General features: G+C 36.7%; 1 protein-coding gene across 2 annotated transcripts in view; it reads left to right on the plus strand.

Annotated features, from left to right (window-relative positions):
* Positions 1 to 21,612, plus strand: part of Atp8a1 (ATPase phospholipid transporting 8A1) — a 214,804-nt gene that overhangs the window by 61,935 nt on the left and 131,257 nt on the right. Inside the window, exons 10-15 of one of the 2 annotated variants that reach the window (XM_026386651.2) lie at positions 5,960 to 6,071; positions 7,307 to 7,472; positions 9,284 to 9,411; positions 12,391 to 12,468; positions 13,521 to 13,609; positions 17,142 to 17,186. In XM_026386651.2, the coding sequence (XP_026242436.1) occupies positions 5,960 to 6,071; positions 7,307 to 7,472; positions 9,284 to 9,411; positions 12,391 to 12,468; positions 13,521 to 13,609; positions 17,142 to 17,186 (618 nt within the window). The remainder of the gene's footprint in view (positions 1 to 5,959; positions 6,072 to 7,306; positions 7,473 to 9,283; positions 9,412 to 12,390; positions 12,469 to 13,520; positions 13,610 to 17,141; positions 17,187 to 21,612) is intronic. The other variant, XM_077803452.1, reaches the window with a different exon arrangement.

Genomic DNA, 21,612 nt, shown 5'->3' on the forward strand with positions numbered 1-21,612 from the left:
TTTCCTCTGCTCTAAGTTTGAATACTTAAAACCTTTTTTTTAAGAAAGTCTGTTTTCCAGCCCAAGTCTTATAAAAATGTTGGATCTTAACCCTATTCATGTGGTATAGGCTTTCCCAGGGTTCCTGCCAATCTGGCAGTTGGAAGTTTTCAGGGATATTCCACATTCCTGGCAGATTCTTCTGAGGGTAAATAACCTGTGGCTTGTCCTTTGACCAGAATACGTGTTATGGGCTTAACTAGCCAGTATTCATGACCTGGATCCTTTCCTGTGACCTCTGGATGCCTTGGGGAGTTCAGACTGTATCCCTAAGGTGTTTATTGTACTGGGTGATTTGTTTCCTTCTCTGTGTAATTTTTTTTTATATTGTCGTTGGATACAGTACCTTTATTTATTTATTTTTATGTGATGCTGAGTATCAAACCCAGGGCCTCGCATGTCCTAGGTGAGCGCTCTACTGCTGAGCCACAACCTCAGCCCTAGTTTTTTATATGTTTTTTTTTTTTTTTTTAATTTCTGGGGGAAGGAGGTGTGCTGTGGATTGAACCCAGGGTTTTATGAATGTTGGGCAAGTGCTGTACCACTGAGCTATACTCCCAGCCCTCACATGCACTTTGCTAAACCATGTCATCATATGTAACATCTTTTGTTTTTCCTTGCTTCCTATCTCTTTCTCCTCTCCTCTTTCCTACCACTTCTCTACCTCTTCCATCATTCATTCAACCGATATTTCTTATGCACCTAGAGTGTTAGGCCATTTACAGATATTAAGGCACCAATGAATAATGCAAATAAGTACTCCTGCCCTAGTGTCTAAGTTCATTCGGGCCACTATAACAAAATACCTTAGATTGGACAGTTTATAAACAACAAAAATATATTGCTTGCCATTCTGGAGGCTGGAAAATCCAAGACCAAGGTACCAGCAGACTTGGTGTCAGATGAGGACATGTTTCTCATTGATGGCACTGGCTGTATGTCCTCAGATGGTGGAGGCCCTCAGGACTTCCCTACGAGGGCTCAAATCCCCTTCACGAAGGCAGAGCTTTCATGATCTAATCACCTTAAGACCACACCTCCTGATATCACTGTACTCGGGATTAGGTTTCAACTTATAAATATTGGGGGCATACAAATATTTAGACCATAACATCTTGTGAGATTACTTTCTCATAGTAAGGGGAAGGGCAGACTGACAAACAATGACACGGCAAGTAAGAAAAGTCTGCCTCTATTAAAGAGCAATAAAGGCTTTGCAAAAGATGTCATAAGAGAGTGGGAGAAGGTGGGAGGGAATCAGGATGGTTGCAGTCAGCCTCATTGAGAAGGTAACATTTGAACAATGATGAGTAGGAGGTGAGGAACTTAGCCATATGAAGATTTGGAAGGAGAGGATTCCAAACAAAAGAAATAGTGCAAGGTTTTAGTTATATTATTACATGATCTTAAAGAGGGAAAGTACTTGGAGAAATTTGGGAATGTTAGGCCATTGTGGTTGGAATGGTGTGATCAAGGAAGACAGTAATAGAAGAAAATCCAATAGCAAATAGTGGGCCATATTATAGGAGGCTTTGTAGGTCATTGTGGGGGTGGATTCAGAATGAAATGGGAATCCACTGAAAGGTTTTGAGGGAGGAAGATCAGCAGTTTGGTTTTGGACTGTTTGTGACGTCCAAACAGAGATGTCCAAGAGACAATTGAAAAAAAAAAATATATATATATATATAAAGTTTGGGATAGATGTCTTGAATGAAATAAATTGGGAGAAGTTGGCAGAGATACATAAAGCCATGTGACTGGGAAAAACCATTGAGAGTGAAAGGGTCTAAGCAGAAAAATTGAAAGATCCAAGGACTCTCCTAGGACTGTCTAATATCAAGAGGTTGCAAAGCTGGGATATGACTCAGTAGTAGAGTACTTTCCTACTATGCATGAGGCCCTGGGATCAACCCCCAGAATGGGAGTAGGGTAGGGGTGAGGTTGATTAAAAAAAAAAAAAGGAAGGACTAGTGAAAGAGACTGAGACCACTTATAGGGTGAAAAGACAGAGCAAGAGGAAACTGTACCAAGGTAGAGAGCAAAGCACAAAATCAAGTCAGATGTTACTGATGGTCAGGTTGAGGGAAGCTGAATATATATAATCAGTTGGGTTTAGCTAGTGGACATTATTGAACTTGACTGGAACAGGTGGAACCTATGAGCTTGTGTTTGAGATCATAGAAGGAGTTGAGAATCACAAATGCACTTCTTTTTCAAGGGTTTTTTTTTTTTTTTTTTTTTTTTTTTTTTTTTTTTTTTTTGCAAAGGGGAATAAAGAATGGGGTAGAACTCCACAGTATACCTTATCTACCAGGCATTTGTCGAGGCCAACTAAATGTAAACTAGATGCACTGATTCAATCCACCAACCTGGGAAAATGTTATTGGTGCTTTCATCATCTTGTGATTGCAATATATAGAGATTGGAACCTTAAAAGACATTTGAAGTATTCAGATCTACCAAGAGCTTGTCTGCAACCATCAGAGTAATTGTTGTTTAAAATTTTTAACCCAAGTTATCTTTCCCTGAACATATGGTTATATACTAATGATAGCTTTTGCCGTTTATACAAGTAATGTTTCTTTAGTGTGACATTCCTAACTGGCCAGCTTCCATTTCTTATCAGTTCCCCTTCAAATTGATGCCAAGCAAATTCATGCTGTCAAGGAGAAATTTTGTGTGATGGTGCCAAGATTTAGGATACAGATAGAATTTATATAATAGCATGTTTTGTTTTATATGATATGTAGAAGTAGATCTTAAAGACCTTTAGCACATTTGATTTTGACTGTGATTACCCAGAGATCTGGAGACCCTTTGGAATGAATGAGTATACTTTGATTCCTTTAAGGATGAGGGTCATGGTCTAATGCCAGAAGCTTTGAATTTCAGCTGTGATGAAAACAAATTATTCTTAACTCCTTGTAATTAAAAAGTAGTACATTTTGCTTTTTTAACAGTTTGTACCTATTTCCAGTCAATCCAGACCACAAATTCTGAGTGACAGTTCCTACATTATGCCCTGTTGGAATAAGTGAGGAATAGTGGGTACCTGTGTTACCTAGAGAATAGTCCAGCAGCTTCTCCAGAACTTCATGGAAACCTGCTATAAGCCCAAGGTCCCTCCCAACTCTCAAGTGTACCCCAAATTTTGAGACATATCCAAGAAGGGCTCTTCTGCTGTGGTTTCAATATGATTTATCTCCCAAAAGTTTATGTGTCATAATACCCCAATGTAATGGTATTGAGAGGTGATGGGACCAAGGGGGAGGTAACTAGGTCCTGGGGGCTCCACCCTCAGAAGGATTAATGCCCATATCACAGGGTTAGTCATGGCAAGGACAAGTTGTTATACAGTGAGGCCATCCCATGTGTTTGGCTCCTTTCACACAGCTCTGTGTCACTGGTACTCCCCCCATGTGATGCTATCTGCCATGTTTTGACACAGCATGAAGCTCTTGCCAGATGTGGTCACCTAATCTTGGATTTTTCAACCTTCAAAACCGTAGGTTAAAATAAAAATATTTTCTTATACCCAGTCTTGAGTATTTTTTTTTTAACTAGTCACACAAAATGGACTAAAGTAGCATTCCTTCCGGACCCATACAGTTGGGGGCATGGTGGTGCGTGCCTGTAATCCCAGCAACTCGGGAGACTGAGACAGGAGGATCTTGAGTTCTGGACCCATACAGTTGGGTCCAAAAGGCACGCCTTTGTACCTAGAGAATGAAAGTTATGGTTGGTTTTCCTTTCTTTAAATTAAAATGCACTCTGTATTAATAAGGATTCACCTGATTGTTGTTCTCACCCACTCATCTCGATTGATTTCACCTAAGCCAGAGAATTTGTAGCGGTCCTGAAAAAATATCTAAGACCCAAGCCGCTGCTGGCCTCTGAGCTTACTAGATAGAGCATGAAGGCCTTAGTCACATGAAGCTTTCGTTAACAAACATTCTGTGTTCTCTGTAGATTTTGGGGGGGGAGGGGGGAGATTGTTTCCTTCTTTCTTTTTAAAATTTTTTTATATTTTTATGTTTGAGTTTTTTTGCTGTTTTATTGAGCTTTTTCACTGCTGTGACTAAAATACCCCATAAGAACAATTTTAAAGAGGAGGAAAAGTTTATTTGGGGGCTCACAATTTCAGAGGTCTCAGTCTATAGGCAGCTGGCTTCAGTACTTGGGGCTCAAGATGAGACTGAACATCATGGAGGAAGAGAGTGGTGGAGGGAAGCAGCTCACATGATGCTCACACCCCCAATGCTCCAGCCACACCATACCCAACTTCATTACAACTCAACTAGTCCCATCAGGGGATTAATTCGCTGATTGGGTTACAGCTGTCATAACCCAGTCATTTCTCCTCTGAACCCTCCTGCATTGTCCCACACATGAGCTTTGGGGGACATCTCATATCCAAACCATAACATTTGTTTTTGCTTTTTTTTTCCTTATTAAAATGAAAACTAGATCATAGAAACCCTTGAGCCATTAACTTTGTATATTAAATTTCCATCAAGTAGCCCAACATATCTGTGATAGTGCTGTATCCTTGTATATAAGTTTGTATCACTTAATAACTTTCCTTAGAGAGTGGCCTTACAGAAAACCCACAAGTGACCCAACTTGAGTTTTATTCATGAAAATGTGGCTTAAATTACAGGAGATGAATAACTTCAAAATGCTTACCATTTGCTGGGCACATGCCCATAAATCCCAGCGGCTCTGGAGGCTGAGACAGGAGGATCACAAGTTCAAAGTCAGCCTCAGCAAAATCAAGGTGCTAAGCAACTTAGTGAGACCCCGTCTTTAAATAAAATACAAAAAAAAAATGCTTATCATTTCTTGAAAATGTATTTGCAGTTCTTAGAGAATTGATCTTCAGGTACTATAAAATAAATAACCTGGAAGTTTAAGTACAGGGATCTGTCTCTGTGGGGGAGATATGGCAGTGCTACATACAGTGAGATCTGTGTATTCATTTTATTGTGTGTGTGTGTCAGAGAGAGAGAGAGAGAGAGAGAGAGACAGACAGACAGACAGACAGACAAGAGAGACAGAATTTGAACCTCTATTATACGTAAAGCTATTTTTAATTTGATGTGTGGGTGTATGTTGGGTGGTCTGCTGCAGTTCTCTTAGTCCACCATTTCCAAACATTTCAGGAAACTAAATCAACGTATTAATTTAGGAAAAGTCATAAATAGACTTAAGAATTAGCCTCTGAATTCCAAAACACTGTCTTCTCTTTGGGATAGCATATTAGTTTGCTCAGGCTGCTATAACAGTATACACAGACTAGGTAGCTTTCCCAGGAGAAGTTTTTTTCTCACCATTCTGAGTGTTGGAAATCTGAGATCAGGATAGTAGTGTGGTTTGATTCTGATGAGGGTTTTCTTTTTGTCAGTAAAAGATGTCTTCTCACTGTGTCTTCACTTGGTAGAAAGACAGAAAGCTGTCTGGTATCTCTTCTTAAAACGGCAGTGATCTCAACATGAAGATCCCACCCTTGTACATTTTAAAAAATCTAATTAACTCCTGAAGTTGCCAACTCCCAAAAAACATCATATTAGGGGGTTAGAACTTCAGCATAGGAATATGAAGCCAGAATCGGGGGGGGGGGTGCACAATTCAGTCCATAGGAGATAAAAATATTATAGGACTTGGCTAGTAGGATATTAAGGAGGAGTAACAGCTATTTCCCAACAGTCAATAGTTACTTTCCCAGCCACTATTCATGTCTAAAACAATAATTCTCTTTGGTGGGAAAATTACTTGCTTTCTAGAAATAAAGCAAATGTGAGAAGAGTTATTAAAATATATTATTAAAATAACATATAGTGACTATATGGTGAACTGTGACTGTGCAGTTCTTAAGCATTTTAGAAAATGTCATTTCTAATGTCAGTATACTCTGTCCTAGCACTGTTCCTCTGGGAGCAGATCAGATTCTTCTTCGAGGTGCTCAGTTGAGAAATACTCAGTGGGTTCATGGAATAGTTGTCTACACTGGACATGACACCAAGCTGATGCAGGTGAGATTTTTATCTATGAAATATCTGGAGCCTCAGTCTTTTGGAAATACATCACTTGTAGCTCTCAGTGCAGTACTCCAAACAGAGCAGACCATCTGTCCCAGATTTCTGAGCCCCACCCCACATATCCAGAGTCTGGCCCTCCAGGATGTGTGGGGCCTTTAAATCCCCTCCCTGTGAGAAGGACTCTGTACACAGGAACACTGGAAATTTCACCAGAGATCACCTGGTGCATGAATGGTTAGATGTGTGATCTGCTGGCAGCATTTTCTGATCATTGGTGATCATTTACGTTGTCAGTAACAGTGAGTGCTCTGCATTAAAGTATGTGTCTTCTAATTTTATTTTAATGCAATCATTATACTTTAAATTTTAATTTTTCATGTAATTTAAAGAAAAGTGTGAATCGAATTGCCATTTTTATAGCATTTTTATGTAAGGCTATTTTTGCCATCAGCTTTCATCCTAGCACCAATGTTTACACTTGCCTGCGAGTGCTCCTTCTCTGCATCATGATACCATCTGTGTTCAGTGGTTCCATGGGTATGGGAAACTCACTTTTAAATACCAAGTGAAAATCTACCCTTAAAGGCTAATATCTTTGTACATTGTACAGGCACAAAGATGTTATTAACAGGCAAGTGGAACTGTTCTTAATTCTTTCATCCTTAGCTATTCTGCTTTATACTTGTTTTATACTGTCCTACGGATTCCTTAGTTAGTACAGATCTAGCATAAATAATTTGAAAGGAAACTCTCCTTTGTTATCTTTTATAATCAGGGCTACCTGCATTGCTGCTATGCTCAGGAAAACAATTACAAATGCCACCAGAAATTTGAAGATGAGAGATTCTTCAAATGTTGCCTTCATAGTTAAGAGTTTCCAGGTGTCTGGATGTAGGTGCATAGGTCTTGTCTTCTCCTTTCTTGAGCAGACACTCTAACTAGATGTTTCTGCAGTACCTTATAGCCAAGTGCATCTCACCTGCCACAATGTCTGTTAAAGAAATATTATTTCATAGAAAACAGGTTTGGAAAGTATAGTAGCCTTGGGAAAAAGAGGTACCTAACCATTGACACCTGTCCTACCTGGCATGGGTTTTGCATAATTTATATATACACATACCTCTTGATACTGACTTGTGACTCATGTTGTCATCCTCATCACATGTCAAGTACATGTCACTAAAACTGTGTACATTTTTTTTAACTATTCATCTTGGTTTTTTTTACAGAATTCAACGAGTCCGCCACTTAAGCTCTCCAATGTGGAACGGATTACAAATGTACAAATATTGATTTTGTTTTGTATCTTAATTGCCATGTCTCTTATCTGTTCCGTGGGCTCAGCCATTTGGAATCGAAGGCACTCTGGAAGAGACTGGTATCTCAATCTAAACTGTAAGCAATGATGTTGTGACTGCACTTTTTTACTTTTATTAACATGTGATTGTTTCACAGTTGATCTGGATTTTATGGAATTTCCTGTTTCTAAAAAGAAGACCTTGTTGTCAAGATAATTTGACATTTAATGTTTATCTTTCAATGTGGTATCCAATAAAAGTACACAAAATTTTAGGATCTCTAAATTTCAAAATCCTTGAAAACACAATAAACAATCCTTAGTAGTAGAAAACGTTCAGTAAATATAGCCCTTAACATGATATTCATAAATAAAAGCTATTTTTTAAAAATAGTTAACTATCTGATACAGAAAGAAGGTTGTGTGTGTGTGTGTTCTCACATGCATGCATGTTTTATTATAAAGTAGTTTACATACCTTAAAAAATGTTTTAATTGAATGCACTTGCATTTGATCTCAGTAATACAGAGAGTCCTATGTTAATGCTCACCTTGACCAGGGGAAAGTGCTGTTAGATTCTCTGTGGAGCATACATCCTTGTGTGGTTGTGGTATTAATGTGCCACCCCTGGGTATTTCTAGGAAGTGGGTTTGCATTTCCATTTGGTAAATACTTAATTTCCAAGTGTGAAAACTAATTCTAGTAAAGTCTTATTGCAAAAACTGATTTTTAAAAATCTGCTTTTTATTACATTTATTTAACTTTGCAGCTCTTCCAAGTCATTTTTATACTCCCTGGTTTATTATTTTAACATGAAAAGTGTTACTATTATCATCAGTTTGTTTTTTTTCATATTCTTTGCAATTTGTCTGGGATACCTGTTTCACTTTCCTTATTGAGAAGGAAGAGGTCAGGTACATGTCTATTCTCCCAGTGGCTCAGGAAGCTGAGACAGGAGGATCCCAAGTTCAAAGCAAGCTTGCAACTTAGTAAGGCCCCAATCAACTCAACAAGGCTCTGTCTCAAAAAATAAAATTAAATTAAAAAAGCTTGGAATGTGTGGTGAAGTACCTCTGACTTCAATCCTTAGTAAGAGAGAGAGAGAGAGAGAGAGAGAGAGAGAGAGAGAGAGAGAGAGAGAGAAGATAGGAGGATAGAAGAAAGAGTATAATTTACCTATGAATGAATAATACTCCTACAGTTGGAATTGGTTTTGCTGCCACTATTTTGTTTACTTGCTTGCTTTTTAAAAGTGTGCTTTAAATTGAAAATGCTTTTTGAATTCATATGAAGTCATTCTATGCAATTGAAATTTTACAAACCTCTGTCTTCTCTGGACTTGTAAAACATGATTTGCAGTACTTAGTAGTTCTTTCACACTTTAGTACCACTATGCAGCTCTTAATAGAATTAACAGCATATCAAATAGAAGTACAGTTATCCCTCAGTTTCCATGAGTGATTAGTTCCAGGACAGAGCAAGGATGCCAAAATCCACAGATGCTCAAGTCTCTTCTATATAGAATGGCATAGACTTGGCATGTAACCTATGCACATTCTCCCATATACTTAAATCTCTGCATTACTTATAATACATAATACAATGTATATGCTATGCAAATAAGTGTTATACTATATTGTTTAGGGAATAATGACAATGAAAGCAGTATGCACATATATAGACAGTTTGTGTTCTTTCATTCCCTCAGAGCCTTCAGATATGGAGGACCAACTGTAGTGTAATTCCATCTTGAAGGATGTATTTGAGAATCAGGACATGTTGTCAGCAAAATGTTCCTCCCAAATTATCCACATAGGCTTGTATAATATGGAACATTCTTACTATGCTAAATTTTTATCAGTGTAAATAAAATAAATCTGTAAATTATTCTTCTCATCTCTCCCAACAGATGGTGGTGCTAATAATTTTGGACTGAATTTCTTGACCTTCATCATCCTTTTCAACAATCTCATTCCAATCAGCTTGTTGGTTACATTAGAGGTGGTGAAATTCACCCAGGCATACTTCATAAACTGGGTAAATATGAGTTATTATTGTACAATAACAATACATTTTGTTTTCTTATGATAAGATTTTTTCATCTCCCCAGGAGAAAGAAAATCTTAATTACACCTACCTTTTATTGACTACAAGATAATATTTTTGAGCCTGATGTAATTTTAACAAAATCCCCTCTTCTCAAAAGTATGCATGTTTATAAACTAGGTATCTTGAGAAAAAAAAATGGTTCTCTAATTCAGGAAACCTATTTAGTGGTTGAAAAGGAAGGAGACCATGAGATTGGAATTAATAAATATCTGGATTATAGTTCTAGTATTATAATTTGCTACATATGCAAACTTTGCCTAGTCCCTTGACTTCTTTCAAGTTTATTTTCTTGGCCACTCACATAGGGATGATAAAACATGCTTTACCTACATCTCCCTGTGGCTATATATATCAAGGAGTCTCTTGACATAGCAAAGAACTTCATAAACAATCAAGTACTCTACAAATGATGTTGAGTTTGCTATTGGTAACAACCAGATCATGTCTCATGTTTATTCACATTTACAGTTTATTTTTCCACACTGTTAACAATCTCAGCATGAACTTTTCTTCTTAATTACTTTCTTAAATTTTTATAATTATTGGTAAAATGTATTAGATATATGTTTTCTAAAAAAATTAATAAACATTATCATACTTTCAGGTTTAGATTATCAAAGTTTAAATTAATTGATCTATATTAAATCCATCAGAAAGTTTGATTTTCTTTATTTTGAGAATTTGTGTTGTTATTTTTGTTTCTTAAATCATTTAAAGCCTTTCTATATTGACAATATTGGGATTTTTTAAAATTCAGCCTATGATACTATTGCAACTGCTCACTGTCTTCTTGTGGTAAGTGTCAGTCTCTTAATTCCTTGGTTGGAGATCAGTGTCACATAGACATCTGAAATGAGCTGCTGACATAGCTGTCCTCATACAAGGATTACATTGCTGAAGAATTTTGTAATGTGTCCAAATATAATTGAAACTTACTGAAGGGTTCTCATTCAGATATTATAAGGTAATTCACTATGAAGGTCAAATGACTAGTCAATCAATTTGTTATTTTTTATTTGGACTTTCAAAAATAATATTGACTTCAAATAATTATATAAGCTTAGTGTTGGAGGAACACAACAGGCTTAGGCTTTTAAACCACATTTCTTATATACAGATATTTTGTAACATCCCTGATGGATGGAATACTGGAGATGGAAGACTTGTTTTCCACTCTTCCCTTACAAGGCAGCTTTTTCCTTGTATAGAAATGAGATTTGTAATCATCTTCCTTTGATTCTGCTTCTGCCCAGTGAATCTGTGTGAAAACATTTTATTTTATTTCTGAATGATAGCCTTCTAAGATATTTGAACTCAGCTTCCATTCTTGCTCTTCTGCCATATCGTTTTCTCCCTAAATAAACATCCCCACCTCCTTTGATTGCTCTTTGTTTCATGAAGTTTCCAGATTACTCTCCATTCTGACCACTCTTCCCTCTTCTCTAAATATAGCCTGGTTGGCTCATGTCTCTCTTAAAATATGGCACATAAAACTCAATAGCCTCTTCCAGAAGTGATGCTGATCAGTTCAGAACACAGATCTGAGAGAGATCTGTTTTGATTTAGAGTCTGGCCTTTTCATTTGATGTGTAAAATCATTAAACCACAACTCTGACTTATTGACAAACTTTTCCACTCTAGAAAATATTAATTTTGTTGGCTATTAGAGTCAAACCTCATGACTTCTAGGCACAAGGCAAGAACAGATAAGTTCTTTTGGCTTTTGAGAGGTACATTTGCTTGGCTTTCAAGTATGCTGAATACAAAACAGCCCAAAAGGTACAACCAGGTAGAATCTCTTGGACAATTTTCCCAGGGGGTTGACGACCTAATTATTTGAGCAACCTTTAGTTGCCCTTTTCTTTCTCATGTCATTAAGCACCTACCTAGTGTCAGACACTCCAGGGAACACATTTCATTTGTTATCTTATTTAGTCTTTACAATAGGTCACCTTTACTGAAACCAACCAAATGACAGCCAACCTAGATTGCCTGATTCCAGAGACATACTCTTAACTACCGTGTATCTCTGTCTGCCCTAATGTCATTAGTTTTTGATCCCAAATGGTGTCCTTTTTCCTTCTCAGAATCACAGAATCAATAAATGGACCAAGCTCCAGTTGAGCAATGAAGGAAGGGTTTTCTTTGGCAAAGAATGGGGATGCAGAGAAAAATGCTCACAGATCCGTTTATAGATCTGTTTGGGGCTGGAGGTGATAGATATGGGGTAAGAGAAATTAAGGGTAAAAGAAATCAGGGATATGCTAATAATGGGTATGAATATTCATGGTTATTTTATATTTTTTTCTGGGAACAACTAGAGATTTTCTGGAAATTCGAGTGACACCATTTTTCACTCCTTTTATGTTTCTTTCTGGAGACTACCGTGGCAACTGTCAACTGTCATGGCACTGGGGGTGTATCATTTAGCATGCAGATAGGATTATAGTGAAGTTAGAGGTTGTTGGTTGGTCACTCTGGTAGCCACCTTATTAGATCCAACTGGTTTTCCTTAGCCCACCTGAAGATGGACTTCTGGCCTACAAGGTCTTCTGTCTTCAAAGATAAGCAAGATTAGGGAAGAAATTCAAGGAGGTCATATAGGCAGTGTTTGTGTTAGTCTGTGCTCAAGGACTAAAGAATAAGGAGGGGCCTAACACATTCTGATGTTATCCAAAAGTCTGGAGATGTTCTGGGTTTTGTAAATCGGAAGAAAGATTATTTAGCAGTTAACATCTACATCACGTAGGCCTGGCGTTCTTGTAGAATTTAGAATGCAAAGGGAGACGAAGCAACTCTACAAAGGACAACTCCTAAAGGAGCTGTCACCGTCACAACACTGCTTTCTTTTAAATGTCAACCCAATGCCTTATAACTAGTTGTATTCATTTCTGTTTATTTTTTAAGGATCTTGACATGCACTATGAACCCACAGATACTGCTGCTATGGCTCGAACATCTAATCTGAATGAGGAACTTGGCCAAGTAAGTGTTGAATCAGAAGTCAGATTTGGTATAATTCCTGTCGTATGGGACAACTTCAGATGAGGTAACAACTCCTAATTTTCCAATATTTGAATAATCCACATAGGGACATTTTTAGTACACGTCTAACCATCTTCATTTTCAGTAAGTGAAGTTTTCAACACTATTTAAAGCGGATTCTGTGTTCAAGATAAAGTACTGCACAAACCTAGGCATGTCCTCAACTTGTAGCCTGATGAGTACAGAAAATGTTAGAATTGCAAAATTGTTCATAACTTTCAACTAGAAAGGAAGGGAAAACTCAAGTTGTGTGAGTTTAGTCAAATAGGAATTTTACGTTTACATTTCATAAGTCATACAATACATGGCTTAATAGAGATGCATTCTGAAAAATGCATTGTTAGCTGATTTTTGTCATTGTGCAAACAACATAGAATGTACTTACACATACTGATGTCTGTGTCTCACTAGGCAATATAATCTGGTGGTATCACCATCATATTTGTGGTCCCTTGGTGACTAAAAGACCTTATGGCATACAACTGCATGTGTGTATCTGTTAATCCACTCATGTAAGCTAGCTGCCTGAGATTTTGTTTTCTTATATCATCACCACTTCCAAAATCTTAGTATTTAAATAGTATGCAGGACAGAATTTTTCTTTTTGTTACCAGTTCAGATGTTGTATGGAATTAATTGCACAAGCTATCATGAATTCTACAGTTGGTTGTTATTTTGAGAAATGTTGACAGACATCCCAGTACAGTAGTGATACTCTCTAATGAAAAATCAGACCATACTCAGGCATATTTCTCTCTGCCCATAGTATTTTGAATATTTAGATAGTTTTTAATACCAACATGTGAAATAATTTATTGCTAAAATATTTTTAAAAAGTTGAATGTCCTCTCTGATGTGTGTGCAAGAACTAGTCAGTTAATAATGTTCATTGTACCCCTACAATGTAACAAAGTTAATTTAAAAATATAAAGGGATTTTTTTCCCCTCTAAAAAATTTGTAACATTAATGAGAAATTTTAACTTTTTTTTAGGTTAAATACATATTTTCTGACAAAACTGGGACTCTGACATGCAATGTAATGCAGTTTAAGAAGTGCACTATAGCAGGAGTTGCTTATGGGTGAGTTTTTTTCCCCCCTTTAATGAGAATGTGATATACACATTTAATTAATACTAACAGTTTGGTACTCTTGGGAATTCTTATTAGAGGAGGGTTTCGTTCTTGTTTTTTTTTTTTTTTTTCTTTAATCTAGAAAGCAGCTGTTTTAATTTCAGGACACACATAAGGTTTGGTATTATTTTCACTGAGGATGAAATGAGGTGGGTCTTTGCTCAGTAGGTTTTTCAGTGTTTAGGTTTGTAAAAGGGTCTCCATTTGGCCTTGGTAATAAGGAGTAAATATGTTTCCATTTGCAATGGTGCAGTAAGAGTGCAGCTTGGATGTGGTGAGACAATACAGTCAGGCCTTGGTCAGTTTTCAAGTTAAAACATTGTCGTTTCTCTTTCAGTTATGACTGGTTTTTCTTATATCATCTCACCTCTTAGCACTTGTAGAGCAATCTAGAATTCTGATGATGCGAAGGAGGTAGGGATATGAACCTTTTTTGTTTTTTTTTTTTTAAATCTTTTTTGTGATACTGGGGATTGTACCCAGTGGTGCTCTACCTCTGAGCTACATCCCCAACCCTTTTTATTTTAAAACAGGGTCTCTCTAGATTGCAAGGCTTGCCTGAAACTTGTAATCCTCCTGCCTCAGCCTCTGAGTCACTGGATGTGAAATTCGTTTTAATCTAGAAGATAATTAATATTAATGAAAGTTTCTTATCATCCAGATAATGTTGTTTAGAACATGCTGGTTGGGCACCCATTTAATTTATATTTTATTTTTAGGTATGCTTGCCTAAACTGTTCAGACTCTTCTCTTAGAAATACTTGTAGAACAATATGAGAAGATTAAATTCTACATTACTAAAAAAGACATGATCAAAAATTGAAACACTCTTCTGGTTGGTTGACATTGGTCTGTCATCAAATTTTACAACTATTCTTATCTACAGTGAGGCTGGTAAATAATGATCTCTTAATCATACAAATGGGTGCTTGCTTTTGGGTTTTCTGGTTCATACCCACTCTTATTCACACTTTTTCTCTGAGCAGTAAGCCAATATAAAAAGAGTTGAATTTTTAAAAAAAATTTTGAGCTAAATTTTGAGTTAAAGTTTGGCTTAAAATTACAAATATTTCATGAAACATCCTAAAGATACATGGTTATTCCTGGATTCAGGGTCTACAAAGAGAAATAGATGGAGGCAGAGATGCTTGTTCTTTGGAACCAGAAAGAGTAAAAAGGACTTAAATCTTTGCGTATAAATGAAGTTAAAAGGAGTTGACTGAAGGGCTTCTTCACACTTTGAAGACAGGCTGGTGGTCTGAGAGACATGCTTGCTGTTTCCAGGACTGGATGCTGTCTTTGCATTTTTCCTTTTTATCTGAAGATTTCCTCGTCCCCTTAGATCTAAGAAGCTCACCTCACTGCTTTCCTCCAGTTGCTCCTGGAACAGGAGAGTTTCAGCCACACTCTTTGGCATCTTGTACTTACACATTCTACCCACAGTAATCCCCAAGAATAGAAGCAAAGGCCTAATGTGACTCTTGAGCTTGTCATATTATACATTTGCTGTCAGATTTATGGTGCTGACTGTTTTTACACAGATTCTATATTCATTCATAGATATTATTTCTACAATGCACCTGTTCCTTGGACTTTACCCAGTTTCCAGTTGAATAAGCGGGTTCTTAGAACTTAGAACTTCATAATTATCGATTGTGAAATTATCAGAGCAGAAAGTTAAAATGAGATCTAGTCTTTCTGCTGCATTTTGTACAGGTTTTTCTCATTCTTGGAACAGGTCTTAAATTACCTGCAGGTGGTAGTTCTCAAGAGCAGTGCTCTTCTTGTGTTAGTTGGTATCATTGTTAACAACTAAGAGAACAAGGATGGGTTTGATCAAAGTGTTGTCACATGTAGTTTAAGTTGCCAGTGAAACAAAGTACCTCTTGGGAAAGTAACATTTCTTAATGGTGAGGTGCAGACATGGGCATGGGTTCTAGCATTATCTCTAGTTCATCCTGTGACCCTAGAAAATTCCTCTTCAGGTAATCCTGTTGCTTAAAATGTAATGAGGCAGGAAATCACACCGTCTCTAACATCCTTCTCCAGATATAGAGTTTAGAAATAAAAACACAGCACTTCTTTTGTTTGCAAAGTTTAACTGTATAAAAAATGTGTACATGATTGCTAGCAGTGATTATTTTGTAAAGAGCAATGTGCTCTTTGAATGTTGTAGAATATTTTCAAGAATACCAAAAGCCATGGTGATTAAAACTGGTTGTTAAACTCCTTTGCAAGATTAATGTATTATCTGTGCATTTGCTTTAGGCACACTTAACCCTGACTGAGTTTCTAATTAAGATCCCTGCCCACACATCCTGGTGGACAATTGGATTGTCAGCATTATAGAGAGCTGTGGCTATCTGAAGGCTTTGGGGAAACCATGACTTCTGACAAGCATGTGTATACACATCAGGGTCACACAACTCTGTTATCTAATTCTAGCCAATCTCTATTGTTGAAGGGTAGGGAGAGTAATTACTGTCAATCATGTTACTGTGGGATTTTCTCTAAGCTCTCTTAGGTCATAGGTACCTACACAGGTTCCCATTTGCCCCATAATAGTATTTAATATGGGAAACTATTAGACACATGCACTTGTAGCCACAGCAGAAGAAAGCAAGTTGTCTATCCTCCCAGGAGATAGTAATACAAACTTTCAAACACCAGCCATTGCCTTTGGAGTTACAAGTTTATAGCTCATCCTTTCTTCAGCATGTCTACGGAAGATAAAGTTGTTTTATCCTAGATAGAGTCAAAGGTGAGTCCCATGCATTTAATTAGCTAGAAGGATAAGATATGAAATCTTCAGCTAATTCTGAGAATATCATAATTTTGTCAAAATATTAATGCTTAAAGTAATGCTCTAGAATTTAATTTTAGTAAATTCTTTCTCATGTTGCTTATTTTTGCCCCAAAGTTTGCCCTTTTGGATTCATGATAGGCAGCAAAATAAAAAGATTTGTACACAGTTGCTAGTAATGATTATTTTATAAAGATCAACTTTGTGTTGGGGATGCTTCTGCCTAAACTTACTAGATTATTCCATTAGATCTTTTTTATGGGACAGTTACAGTATGATAATTCGTTCCTAGGTATCAGCACATTTGTATCGTTAAAACGCTTTTTTCTGATTATGCTTTATGTGTGATTAACTTTGCCGTGGTTTTAGCAAACATTTAAGTTGCTAAGTTTAAACATTTCTTACTGAATCTGAATGCATTACATAAAATCAGTAAATTCCATGGTGAAGAGGCAAATTGGCTACACAGTTACAGGATACCTTTGTACACCTGCTTAGCTAACCATAAATCATCATATTCTACTTACTATACTAACTGCCATTCTTTCAGACTCAACTAAAAGTCCATTTTCCTAACATTTTGGAGATCCATCTTTCAGCACTTCCTTTATGGTTTTATGCTCCCAGACGTTCTGTGATTATTTTTCCTTTTTCTGTCCTTCCTCTTGCTTTCTGAAGCCATGTCCCTGAACCTGAGGATTATGGGTGCTCTCCTGATGAATGGTAAGCTGTGTGGACCTTGCTGTCTCATTCATCTCTTTTAAAAGGTTTGCGTTCTGTTGTTTTGTTAGACCCATTTCACCACACTGCTTATCTAGGTTGGGTGAAAATGCTATGAAGGTTATCTCTTGAAATCTATCACATAGCCTTCATTTTCTATTGAATAACCTTTATAAGCATTTGATAAACATTTAGATTAATGGTTAGACTTGCTGGAGTTTATGTTATTTATCTATAATAAAGTCTTTAATGATCAATCCCGAGTCTCTGGGCTGTGAACTACCTGATTTCAACTACAGTTCCTAAAGCTTTCCTGGGTTTTTAGCCTAACACTGCCCCCTTCTGGCAATAAGTATCCTCTGCAGAACTGCAAAAAAGTGCTGAAACATCCCAGGCAGTGAAATTTTCTTTTTTATATTGTCCATTATTTTAATATGTCCAGGGGCTATAAAATGAACATTTTTCAATGAAATGTCTGGAACAAAGACTGGAAGACTGTGATACCCAGGACTAAAGTGAATTGCAATATAATTAATTTTAGACTTATTAAAGACAGCATTCTGTAGGTTTAATTTGGGTTTGTTTGCTCATTTTACTTTAAAAATTCCATGCCTTTACATTTTCATCTAGGATAATATACATTTTTTATTTATATAATTCATCATGATATGGGAGGAAGTAGAATTTGAAAAAAATGGGTTCCTTTAATGCTGGGGACTTTAGAAAATATTAAGGCTTTATAGATGTTTATGTTTTAATTTTCAGATTGTACTTATATTTTGTGAGTAAACCATATATCCAATATGCATTGAAGTCCAAAACCATTAATATTTTTAACCTATGATTTAATTCAGTAAAATGAAAATTTGATTTTTAAAATTTTAGTAAACCCCATACTACCTGGGGTTAATGACAGAAGCAGCTGTTTGACTCATCACAACTCATGAGTCATCACATGCTCATGGCCTAGTGTCATATATTTAACACCTACACACCAATAAATTTTCAGTGCTCTTTAAAATATACTACTATTTGTGAATAATCCAACTTTAATGTTACATAAAAACTGAAGATAATAATGATATTTTAAAAATAAACACTAGGGAAGGCTTTTATCACCTTTATAATAAAGTAAGCTTTATTTTATATATTTGGATTCTTCATTTGTAAAATAATTACCTGTAGCTCAGCAAAAATGAAGGAACAAATATTTCTTGAGTTTCCATATTCTGGTCCATGTCTTTGGATTCCAACTACCCAAGTTCAGATCCTGATCCTACTAGTGCCCTTGAACAAGTTATCTAACTTTGAATGAGTTTCCTCATTTGGAAGAATATGGTGCTAATAGTAGTGACATCTCAGGAAGTTTTAAGGATTAAATGAGTCTGTTTTTAAAATGCTTAGAAAGGTGTTTGGATGCTGTAAGCCCACACTGTGTTAGCTTAGGTGTCTGTCAGTTAAATCCTCATGACATACTTGATGTGGCTATTTTAAAGTTGATAAAATTTGGGCAGAGGATTTGTAAGTGATTTGCCACTCAATAATATATCCAGAAACCTGGGAGACAGAGTTAAAGCCTGGCTTAGATTGGTTACAAAGTGTATTCTGGTTATATTACAGCCTGTAGATTTTGGAGGACTTTAAAGAATATCTATTTTTAGAGCACAAGATAGCCTTGCATCTTCAGTCATTTTTATCCCTCTGTTTCACTCAAGTTTTTCCAACCTGGAATTTATTTTAGTAAATATCTTGTGTTTTTAAGCAAGAACAAGTACAGCAGGTGAAATCTAATGGAAGAGAGGAAAGTTAGCACAGGGGTGCACAACCTTGCACATTTCATATTGCCGAGGAAATCAAGATCAAGTCTGATTCTAACTGAATCCTGTGGTCCAGGTATCCAACTGCATCTTCCTGCTGCTGGTCTGTAAGAGTATAGATTCCTCTGTAAATAAAAAACTTCAAAATGAATTCCATACTGGTGTTCAACAGTTTTGCCTTCCAATACGGAGTCCACTGAATTCCATGTATAAAACCTATGCTCTGTGCTTAGTGAAATAAGCCAGCCCCAAAACACCAAAGGCCACATGTTCTCTATGATATGTGCATGATAACACACAGTAAGGGATGAGGAGAATAGAAGTTCATTGGATTAAACAAAGGGGAGTGAAGGGAAAAGAGGGGGGATGGGAATAGGAAAGACAATGGAATGAATAGACATACATAACTTTCCTATGTTCACCAATAAATACACAACCAGTGTAACTCCACATCATGTACAACCACAAGAATGGGATCAAAATTGGAATGGGTTGCACTCCATGTATGTACAATATGTCAGAATACACCCTACTGTCTTGTATATCTACAAACAACAAATTTTTAAAAAATATATGCACTGTATTTATTTTGCTGAATCAGCATTCACCCCAAAAAAGGTCCAGTTAAACACATACTTAGTACTTAAATATATGTAGATTACATACTTACATCTAGTCAAGTTTCAAGACAAGCCTGTAATATATTAACACGTTTGAACACATTCTATTGGCATTAAAGATAAGTGAATGGTAACTAACTCTACTCTCTTAAACATATAAATTTAAATGGTTTATAGAGAGAAAATCATATCCTAACCAATGGCTTCATACTCCAAAGTTGATATTGTTTTATTATTATTGCCAAGTACCATCAGCTAGCATGTAACCAGCCTCACAGATTAATTCCTTTCTATTAAAAGGCTACCATTCAAAATATTATGCTAAACAAAATAAGCCAATCTCAAAAAAACAGTGGCTGAATGTTTTATCTGATAAGTGGATGCTAATCCATATGGGGGAGGAGAATACCTGGGATAAGTGGAGGAACTTTGGATGGGGCAAAGGGGAAGGAGGAAGAGGCAAAGGAATAGGAAAGATGGTGGAATGAGACAGACATCATTACCCTAGGTACCTGTATGATTGCACAAATGGTGTGACTCTACTTCATGCACAACCAGAGAAGTTAAAATTTTTTCATTTGTGCACAGTGAACCAAAGAGCTTTCTACTCTCATGTATAACTGATTAGAACTAATAAATGAATAATTTTTTAAAGGCTGCCGTTCTCTGAATTGATAGTATCAATATTTTTGAGATTACAGAAAAACAACTTTTATTTGCAGCATCTGTGTAGCTTTAAGATATGTTGAGTTTCCAAAACTACATAATTTCCACAACCATTTTTCTCCTTTTATAACTTTTATTGTGGAAAAATTTAAGCATAAGCAAAGATAGAAAATATGTCCATCGTTTGCTCCCATGGCGTGCACCCAAGACCAACTTCAATCCCTCTGTGCCCTCCCCCCCCCCCACTACTATTTTGAAGCAAATCCTAGATGTTATTTTGGTTTACTTAACTGTTTAATATATATATAGTTGCACATTATTCTTGTGATTTTTTTTAAGGTGAGGATGAGTCTCCAGATGATCACCTCTGTGCTTCATCATTTCACTGTGGTTTTTAGCATTATCACAGTATCAGCAGATAGTACTATTTTTCTATTCATTTGTTTTCTCACTTTAGCCTATAATTATGTTTGGAGTGAGTGGTATTTATTCTGCTGAAAAAGCTAGACTCACTAAAACATTCTGCCAGGTGTGACTGTATAATAATGAGATCTAACACATCTAAATTAGCATTAGTCTTCAAAGTAGTCCCCTTGGCAGGTAATTTATTTATTCCAGTGATGCAGCCTTTCACAGAATGCTTTTTTGGAAATCCTCTTTTGTAATTGCCTTCAGAAATACTCTGAGTCACACCGAAAACTGGGACTCATTACTTTGGTCAGAACCAATGTCTAACAAAAATACTATTGAATTTAATCACCTGTATATATTCTTGGACTTGACTTCAACTCTGAATAACAAATTCATTGCTAAAAATTAGATCTCCCAACCAGGAATTTTGGTTTGGAAGCAGTAGTGACATTGAAAAGCATGGAATGCTGACCCTCTCAAGGATAGAGACCCAAACAGCAGAAGCTAGGGTAGGAGGTTGGGGTTTCTGCAGGTTAGGGAAAGGGGTACATCCCCCAGGTCTTAGAGGGTGCTGACTGGAGTTTAGCTATAGTTCGCCATGCTCATGGTCTTAGAGAACTGCCACCTGCATGACAATGAGCTCCACTGAGCACTATCATAAGGTAATCATGCACCTTAGATGTTAGCGTGTTAGTGTAACCAGTGACCAGTCCAGACCTGGTGGAATGACATGAATGCGGTCTTCATGCAGAGATTTATATGTGGCTCAGCCTAAGCGAATTGCCTGGGCTTGCAATAGTCTCACTGCCTGGTGTTGGAAATCTCTCTGCCCAGTAGTGCACATTGGTTTCTTCTGTGTGGAGCAACTAAAAGAGAAATTCAATAAATCTATCTTAAAATCCTGTAGCTTTGTGC

This window comes from Urocitellus parryii, chromosome 10 (genome assembly GCF_045843805.1).
Source record: "Urocitellus parryii isolate mUroPar1 chromosome 10, mUroPar1.hap1, whole genome shotgun sequence".
Taxonomy (NCBI): Eukaryota; Metazoa; Chordata; class Mammalia; order Rodentia; family Sciuridae; genus Urocitellus; species Urocitellus parryii.